The 9,982-nt window shown below is 41.2% G+C and overlaps 1 protein-coding gene across 1 annotated transcript in view; it reads right to left on the reverse strand.

Moving 5' to 3' along the window:
* Positions 1 to 1,146: 1,146 nt before the first annotated feature.
* Positions 1,147 to 9,982, reverse strand: part of LOC121860290 — a 23,952-nt gene continuing 15,116 nt past the window's right edge. Inside the window, exons 6-11 of the mRNA XM_042357365.1 lie at positions 9,174 to 9,278; positions 7,073 to 7,159; positions 5,380 to 5,475; positions 3,728 to 3,902; positions 3,231 to 3,355; positions 1,147 to 1,278 (exon numbers count right to left, since the gene is read on the reverse strand). Of these exons, the coding sequence (XP_042213299.1) occupies positions 1,165 to 1,278; positions 3,231 to 3,355; positions 3,728 to 3,902; positions 5,380 to 5,475; positions 7,073 to 7,159; positions 9,174 to 9,278 (702 nt within the window). The 3' untranslated portion in view covers positions 1,147 to 1,164. The remainder of the gene's footprint in view (positions 1,279 to 3,230; positions 3,356 to 3,727; positions 3,903 to 5,379; positions 5,476 to 7,072; positions 7,160 to 9,173; positions 9,279 to 9,982) is intronic.

The following is a 9,982-nucleotide window of genomic DNA, read 5'->3' on the forward strand; positions in this document are numbered from 1 at the left end:
GTTGTAGTAGACTTGGCCTTCGGGGAGGCTTTTCCCCTGGGACAGACGGGCGATTGGGGCATTGCCGTGAGTCAGCATTGTGCCGGCCGCCACAGTTACAACATCTGGGATTAATTACATAGCCCACCCCACCACTATTTAGGTGGTCTTTGATTTTCTGGGCACAGGCGGCGGAGTTGTGGTTACGTGAACAGAAGCGACATCTCGGCCGATCACGACGACAGCAGGCAGTGAAGTTGTGACCCCAATGAGAACAGACAACACAAAATGCAGGCTCAGGATGATAGGCTTCTGCATACAGTGGGGGTAAGAGTGGGTGGGCATTCACAGTGGTTGGGCACTCCCTTCCCTTCCACTTGACAATGACAGCGGGTTGTGGAACTCTCCCCCGGTAATGGCGACGTATACTCAGTATACTAGAGTTAAAGTCACGCGCATCTTCGATGTCAGCGTATAAGGGGAAACGTTTCACTAGGATGTGGCAACATTCATCCGCGTCTACAGGGGGGGGCAGCAGGACGACCCCGTCAAAGTCAACAGTACTAAGTGTTTCATAGACCTCAGGAGTCTGACACTTGATAAAGTTCCGGTTCTTACCATGTCGGAATTCAATGTTGAAACCATGCTGTCTGCAGTACTTCATCATCCAATTAAAGCGTTCCTCTACAGTTTTCAGAGAGTCCTTGGGGAAGTGGAGATTCAGCTTACTTGTTTGTTTGGCAGAGGGCAGGGTGATAGGGTCCATGGCATTGGTGTTTCCACTGTGGCTAGCGTTTCCCATAGAAACATTACCGTCACTATCATAATCACTGGGGTCTGACTCTTGAAGGGTGTTGGATTCACTATGACCAGGCGAATTGGTAATGGCATCAGTATCAGAGATGTCTGCGTCTGCGTCTATGAGAGAGCCTCTTCTGGGACGTTTATGTCAACAACCCCATGCTGGCAAAACTTGCCGGCTGAGGGGACCTTTGTGGGACGATCGGGAAGTCAAGAGCACCTATATGGGCACGTCTGTCCCCTTTATGTGGTCACGCTTACGACTGAGGGTCTAGGTATCCTATTTGACAGGGTTAGTTACACAGGCAAAATACAAGCAGAGGGGTTGGGGGGAGTTGGAGTGGGGTTGAGGGGGTTGGAGGTTGGAGTGGGGCTTAGTGGCCCCTAAGGAATCCTCTGCACTTGCCGCTGCTTGTTCCTCTGCTGTCGTCGCCTCTCTGCCAGTATATCCAGAACCATCCTGTACAAGTCCAGTCCGTTGAGTCGCTTCTGTATTATCTGCCAAGACGTAAACATCCCGGTTAGGTAAGTTTGGTTAGGTACTTACTGTCTGTCTTCCTGTTTACCTGTCTCTTTACCTGTTTACCTGTTTGTCTGATTGTCTGTTTTGTGGACTGCCTGCCTGCCTGGCTCCTCTGTCAAGGTACGAAACAAGAGTACAGACGTGATGAGTACTAATGGTTATATAGGGTTATGGTGCTGAGTACCAATGGTTGTATGGAGTTATGGTGCTGAGTACTAATAGTTATATAGGGTTATGGTGCTGAGTACCAATGGTTGTATGGAGTTATGGTGCTGAGTACTAATGGTTATATGGAGCATAAGGGTGCTGAGTACTAATGGTTATATGGAGTTATGGTGCTGAGTACTAATGGTTATAAGGAGTTATGGTGCTGAGTACTAATATATGGAGTTATGGTGCTGAGTACTTATGGTTATATGGAGCGTGGTGCTGAGTACTTCAATGGTTATATGGAGTTATGGTGTTGAGTACTAATGGATATGGAGTTATGGTGCTGAGTACTTATGGCGTTATATGGAAAGGAAGTTGAGAGTACTAATGGTTGTATGGAGTTATGGTGCTGAGTACTAATGGTTATATGGAGTTATGGTGCTGAGTACTAATGGTTATATGGAGTTATGGTGCTGAGTACTAATGGTTATATGGAGTTATGGTGCTGAGTACTAATGGTTATATGGAGTTATGGTGCTGAGTACTTATGGTTATATGGAGTTATGGTGCTGAGTACTAATGGTTATATGGAGTTATGGTGCTGAGTACTAATGGTTATATGGAGTTATGGTGCTGAGTACTAATGGTTATATGGAGTTATGGTGCTGAGTACTAATGGTTATATGGAGTTATGGTGCTGAGTACTAATGGTTATATGGAGTTATGGTGCTGAGTACTAATGGTTATATGGAGTTATGGTGCTGAGTACTTATGGTTATATGGAGTTATGGTGCTGAGTACTAATGGTTATATGGAGTTATGGTGCTGAGTAATTAATGCTATATGGAGTTATGGTGTTGAGTAATTTATGGTTATATGGAGTTATGGTGCTGGAGTACTAATGGTTATATGGAGTTATGGTGCCGAGTACTGTACTTTGTTATATGGAGTTATGGTGTTGAGTACTAATGGTTATATGGAGTTATGGTGCTGGGATACTAATGGTTATTATATGGAGTTATGGTGCTGAGTACTTATGGTTATATGGAGTTATGAGTTGAGTACTAATGGTTATATGGGAGTTATGGTGTTGAGTACTAATGGTTATATGGAGTTATGGTGCTGAGTACTTATGGTTATATGGAGTTATGGTGCTGAGTACTAATGGTTATATGGAGTTATGGTGCTGAGTACCAATGGTTGGTGCGGGAGTTATGGTGTTGCCTCTCACTGTTATATGATCATGTATCCTGCCCTACCTGCTGTATCCTGCCATTTCCCACCCTACCTGCTGTATCCTCACCCTTCCTGCCTCCCTACCTTGCTGTATCCTGCCCATCCCTGCTGTGTATCCTGCTCCCTGCCCTTTCCCACCCCTACCTGCTGTATCCTGTCCTTCCCCTGTCCCACCTGACCTGCTGCTGTATCCCTGCCCCTTCCCTGCCCCTACCTGCTGTATTCTAACCCCACCCTGCCCCACCTGCTGTATCCCGTCTCTACCTGCTATATCCTGCCCATACCTGCTGTATCCTGCCCTACCTGCTGTATCCTGCCCCCACCTGCTGCATCCTGCCCCTACCTGCTGTATCCTGCCCATACCCGCTGAATCCCAGCCCTTCCCCGTCCTACTCCATCTGCTTGTATCCCATGTCCTTCCTTTCTCCTACCTGCTGTATTCTGCCCTTCCCTGCCCCTACCTGCTGTATCCTGCCCCTACCTGCTGTATCCTGCCCCTACCTGCTGTATCCTGCCCCTACCTGTTGCATCCTGCCCTTACCTGCTGTATTCTGGGTTCGATGTTGTCCATGATGACGTTCCTGAGGGCATTGGGCACGATATTGACGAACGCCTCCAACAGGTAATCCATAGAGCCCTCACCTGTCGACCTCACTGCCAGATTACCTGAAGGAGACGCAGAAGAAGTAATTAATGTTGCCTAAGGAGTGAGGTGAAGTTCGTTTACCTGAGTTGGTGATAAAGGAAATAATTCTACTTTAGATAAGGATAAAGTAAGTTAGTTTACCTTAGTTTGGTTATGAAGTAAGTAATTTTACCTTAAGGAGGAAGTTAATTAGGTTTACTTTAGGCAACAAATAAGTAATTTTATGATTGTTATTTTCTTTTTCCCTTTCTCTCTCTACCTCTTATCCCCCCTCTCTCTCTCTCTCTCTCTCTCTCTCTCTCTCCCCTCATATTCCGTCTCCCTCCCTGTCACATTCTCCTCTCACCCTCTCCATCCCTCTCTCACCCTCCCTCCCTCTCTCTCCCTCTCACCTAGTCGAATATCAATCTTCCTTAGGGTTGGCGGGCTCCTGATGTTAACTGGCTGCTTCAGGTCAATGGTCACCTCCAGACTTTCAATCAGTATGTTCAGGTGACCTTCCACGGCAGGTAAGAGAGCGGCTGACATAGACCAATCACTTCCACCCTGTAGCTCCTGCGTTCCTAGCTGTTTGGGTTAGGTTAAGTTACGTACATCATAAGGGGTATTGATATATCAGAGTATACACTAAGGGGAATATATACTTCATTAGGCTCCCCTTAAAATGATTATATTATGTAAGGGTTAAGAACATAAGAATGGAGGAAACTGCAGTGGGCCTATTGGCCCATACTGGGCAGTCCCGTTTACACCCAACCCCTATTGCTCATAAGAACATAAGAACATAACATAAGAATGGAGGAAACTGCAGCGGGCCTATTGGCCCATACTTGGCAGTCCCGTTTACACCCAACTCCTATTGCTCATATGAGCATCCAACCTATGTTTGAAGCAATTCAGCGTATTTGAGTTAATGATGATATTTGGTAACTTGTTCCATTCATCCACTACTCTGTTTCCAAACCAGTGTTTACCTATTTCACGCCTAAATCTAAATTTGTCTAATTTAAAACCATTGTTACGAGTTCGCTCCTGGTTGGATAATTTGAGTACCTTTGTAATGTCCCCTTTGTTTAGCCCTGCCTTCCACTTATACACCTCTATCAGGTCGCCCCTCGCTCTACGTCTCAAGGAGTGCAAATTAAGATGCTTTAACCTGTCTCTATACTCAAGGTTCCTAATGCCCGGGATTAGTCTTGTCATTCTCCTCTGAATTCTTTCCAAGGATTCTATATCCATTCTGTAATACGGTGACCAGAACTGAACTGCGTAATCCAGGTGTGGTCTCACAAGAGCAAGATACAGTTTTAGGATGACCTCGCTAGTCTTGTAACTAACACTCCTTTGTATGAACCCAAGTACTTTATTAGCCTTGTTACGAGCAAAAACACATTGTTTACTTGGCTTAAGGTTCCTACTTATCATTACTCCTAAATCTCTCTCGCAGTCGGATTTCTCTATGGCATCGTTGTTCATCTGGTATCTGGTTTCCCTGTTTACATCTCCTATACTGAGTACTTTACATTTGTCGACGTTGAATTTCATCTGCCATTTTTCAGACCATTCGAAAAATTTGTTTAGATCTTCCTGTAGTTTTGCCGAGTCCTCGTCAGATTTGATAACACGTCCTATTTTAGTGTCATCAGCAAATTTACTTATGTTGCTGTCTATGCCGATATCTATGTCGTTTATGTATATAATAAACAATAATGGTCCAAGTACTGAGCTTTGGGGAACTCCACTTGTGACGTTGCTCCAATGGGACTTAGTGCCGTTAATGCTCACTCGCTGTTTCCTGTCCTGTAACCATGTGCTTGAAAGAGAATATATTCGTGGCTATACAGTATATCAAATCACATATAGTTCCAACTGTACGTACACCTGTATACACACACACACACACCTATACGACTACAGCAACACATGTTCGTACACACACCCACATACATATATCCTTACACAAGCACCTGCACTCCCTCCCCTCTGTAACACACGTTTCTACCATTAGCAGTATTACCACACACACACACACACCTTTCCTCACCTGGATCGTAATAAAGACAGCGTTATCGATGAACTGGGCGGAGATCTCATGCGTGCGGTGGATCGTGGCCAGACCCTCCAACTCTATGTCTTTCAGCTGTCAACAGAAATCTAAATTTGTGTAGAAATATCGATCAATAATTTTTGCTTCCTTTTTTTATATATATTTTTTTTATTTAGGATATTTTAAGGTTTAATGCTTTATTTCTTTAGAATTTTGTAGTGTTATAAAATTTTAGTTTAAATTGTCTGTGTGTCTGAGTCTTCCCCTCTCTCTCTCTCTCTCTCTTTCTCCAGTAAACCGAGAGATTTACCTCCAGTTAATTAAGTATTATATCTCTCACCTGGACCTCATTAACACCTTGTAGACGCTTGTGATGTGCTATTCAATCTTCCTCGTCCTCCTCCTCTTCCCCCTCTTCCTTTTTCTGCTACTCCTCCTCCTCTTCCTTCTTCTCCCCCTCCTACTCTTTCTGCTACTCCTGTTGTTCCTCCTTCTCCTCCTCCACTTCCTGCTCCCCATTTCCTTCTAATCCTCCTCCTCCTCCTCCTCCTTCTCCTCCTCCTCCTGCTGCTGCTACTCTTCTTCCTACTCTTCCTCTTGTTGCTTTCTTCTTATCTTCCTTCTCCTACTTCCATCTTCTCTACAATTCTAATTATTTATCTTATCTGAATCTATTATTAATACCAACTATCTATTGACATATAATACTCACTCAAGCTATCTATGTAATTTACCTATTTGAAGGATTTAAATCACAAGTGAAAAAGGTGAAATAGGTGAAATGGGTTAAATAGGTGAAGCAGGTGAAATAGGTGAAGTGGGTGACTCAGGTGAAATAGGTGACTCAGGTGAAATTGGTGAAATGGATGACTCAGGTGAAATAGGTGACTCAGGTGAAATAGGCGAAACAGGTGAAATAGATGAATAGGGAACTTAAACTTTTTCTCTCCTATTTTTCCCCCCAGTGGAAGTTTTGATGAATTGAAAGTTTCCGAAAAGTAGAATTAAATTTGTATCAGTTAAGTTTTTTATTATGTAGTTTTAACGATCAAGTAACAATGTATTTCATGTTATTTTCCGGTTATTTCATGTTATTTACAGTATAATTGTGTTACGTAATGTTATTGAGTGATATACCGGATTATGTTATTGTAGTACGTGTTATTTATGTCATTCGTGTTAATAACGGTTATTTATGACGTTATTTTTTTGTTATTTGTGTTTGTGTTATGTTTTATTATTCTAATTATCTGTGTTATTGAGCGTTATTTATTTCATTTGCGTTATTTATTGTTATTCAGATGTGTTATTTATATTATTTTAGGTTATTTAATGTTATTCATGGATCTTATGTTATTTGTCTAGTGTTATATTGTGTTATTTATGATTCTCTTGTTCATTGTTATTTATATATTTGTTATTAATGTCTCTGTGTTCGTCATAGAGGATTGGTTAATGAAGTTTAAGCTTGATATTTAAATGCGGTTAATGTAAGCCTTAAAAATAATGAATTCCTTCTATCTAATGGTCTCTCTCACTCTCTCTCTCTCTGCCCCTTCCTCTCACACTCTCTTTCTCTCTATGTCTCTGTCTGTCTGTCTGTCTGTGTCTTCTCAATGTCTCTTCCTCAGTACTCACATGAAAGAAAATTCCCCAAGTCTTCCCCAGGTCTTACCCACACAGTACTTACCTGGAGGGAGATTCCCCAAGCCAGTGTGTCATCTTTCCTCCCCAGCTTTACAGGGTCCAAGTTCTGCTTCCTGATCTCCCGACGAACCTGTTGGGGGGAGGGTACGGCAGAATTACTCACCGGGAAATAGATTCATAAAGGTTCGTAATTTTTTTTTTCACCTTTAACAGGACAGGTGTATCTGATAATTAATTGAGAGGTCCTTTTCCAACCTGATTTAAGTGTCTTTTTTAATCTATTTAAGAGTCAGCATAGTGTGTGTGTGTGTGTGTGTGTGTGTGTGTGTCTGTGTCTGTGTGTGTGTGCGTGTGTCTGTGTGTGTGTCTGTCTGTCTGTCTGTCTGTCTGTCTGTCTGTCTGTCTGTCTGTGTGTGTGTGTGTGTGTGTAATTTATTTTTATTTGGTCATTATTCGCTCTAGACTCTTGTGATTCTCTCTTGATCTTAGAACTAAATGATATTCATATAAGACAGTGTTTGTTTATCTAGGTAGTTGTGATGCATTACACGAGAGGGGGAGATGGAGTGTCCCTTGAGAATAGTAATTATAACGTGGCTTATATAGTCTCCGTGTCAATGTAGTATAAGTGGAAACCTCACCCGACATCACAGACCATATTGATCTCTCTGTCTTCCTACCATAGAGTTTGTTTACTATTTTGGTTTATCTTCTACCTCCGTTTTTCTTCTAGGACAGGTTGCTGGTCGCCCCCCTCCCCCCGCCGCCCTCTGTGAGAAAGAACAAGACTTATTTGCTCTAGGAAGTAAAACAAGTTGTCTGTCTGTATTCTGTGACGACTTTATGCTGCGTCTACAAAATGGTGTCACACTTTATCCCCTACAGTAGCTGAAGGTGTAAGAACTGTCTCCTTACTGACTCTTCGACGTTACAGCACGACGATAGTGTCTCAAAATCCCTTACGGTGACATTTTTCCCTCATAAAAACGCCACAACGCCTCTAAATTGCCTCACTTTAGCTACATGACGTAAAGATTGATAGCCAAAGTTTACGCGCCATAAAAAAATCTTTCCCCACTAAAAGGAGACTTGAGTAAGAATCAAAATGGCGTCGAAAAAACACTAAGTCTGCCGTTATAAGTTCAGTTTTCTCTCTCCTCTATCTATCTATCTATCTATCTATCTACCAGAGATTGACATAAAAGTGCGAAATCAAAACAAATAGAAAATCCCCAAATGGTAAAAGTGAGCACAACATAATTATTAACTCTAGTAATTCAGAAGTAGCGGTACAGGTGTAGTTATAATTACAGGTACAAGGAAACTTAATTACGTTTCATTCGTATTAGGCAGCTACTAAACAGGGAGGTAGTACCGCCTGGGAAGATATTGGAAGCATAATGTGTTGTCTATGGTAGACCCTGCTGCTATATGGCATCACGAAAATTGTGACCAAGTCCCAGGTTGCTGATCTGACTTTCTGCCTCATTTACACACAATTGCAGGGTCTCAATTGTTTCTCTTACAATTGACAACACAACATACATATAGTGTTTCTCGCTTTTAATATTTTGTTTTTCAATTTTGTATTTCTGTATGGTTCTTTATTATTATTATTATTATCATTACAGTGTTGTTATTATTATTATTATCATTATTATTTTATTTATTTTTTTCTGAATATAAAATGTATTTACTATGAATTATTATTATTATTATTATTGTTATTATTGTTATTATTATTATTACATTTTCGCCCCTCATGCCCCGATGTGGGTCAGTGACCTGTGCCCGGCTGGGCTGATCCCCGTAAAAAAAAATGAAAAAATAAAATAAAATGAAATTGTATCTGGACCTGTACCTGTATCTGCACCTGTACTTGTATCTGGACCTGTACTTGTATCTGGACCTGTACTTGTATCTGGACCTGTACTTGTATCTGGACCTGTACTTGTATCTGGACCTGTACTTGTATCTGGACCTGTACTGTCTATTCTGAATAAGTCAAATAAAATACAAATGATGGAGCTATCAAAGATGAATTAAGTTAGTAAATTTACTGAACACAAAAGGAGAGATTCGATATAGCACAAGGCGTAGTCGACGAGGGAAACAGATTCTAAGACGGGGAGAAGCTTAGTTACCTTAGCAATGGCGTAGTCGATGGGGGAAATGGAGTTGGGGAATGGCATATCTTTCATTTTTTTTTGCAGGCGTTGATTGACGGTATCCATTAGTTTCTCTTGAGCCTGAGTTGAGGGAAGAAGAGTGCATGGTAGTGTGAATAAATACAATAGGGATATAAGAACACCTGTAATATATATATATATATATATATATATATATATATATATATATATATATATATATATATATATATATATATATATATATATATATATATATATATATATAGTAATAACATATAAAGACACAGATACAGCCGTAAACATTTAGGGTGGAGGGCCGTGGTCGCCAACCCTCAGACGTACCTAAAACACCTCCATGGCTTCACTGATTGATGTAATTAGGTTACCTGGAATTGTTATTAGCGGGTTATGTGTCAAGATTGTGTACGTTGAAGTATTTTCCGGTACCTAATGTTTTCAATACGATGACTTGAGTACGATGGCTTAACTCTTGAGTACGATGACTCATTACCTTGAGTACGATGACTTATTACCTTGAGTACGATTACTTAAGCCCCTTGAGTACGAGTGACAACCTTTTAAACACAATGACTAAAGTTGTCGTTCTCAAGGGGTTAATTTGTCGTATTAAAGCGGTTATAGACGTCGTATTCAATGGGTTAAGTCATCGTACTAAAAGGATTACGTCATCGTAATCAAGGGGTTAAGAATTAAATGGAAAGTACTGTATATGTACTGCAGTATTTCTAACAATATACAGTATTACTTTCAGATTTTTTTCAGTCGTATTTTCAGGAGATGTG

Source organism: Homarus americanus, unplaced genomic scaffold, assembly GCF_018991925.1.
Source record: "Homarus americanus isolate GMGI-L3 unplaced genomic scaffold, GMGI_Hamer_2.0 scaffold54742, whole genome shotgun sequence".
In the NCBI taxonomy this organism is placed as follows: domain Eukaryota; kingdom Metazoa; phylum Arthropoda; class Malacostraca; order Decapoda; family Nephropidae; genus Homarus; species Homarus americanus.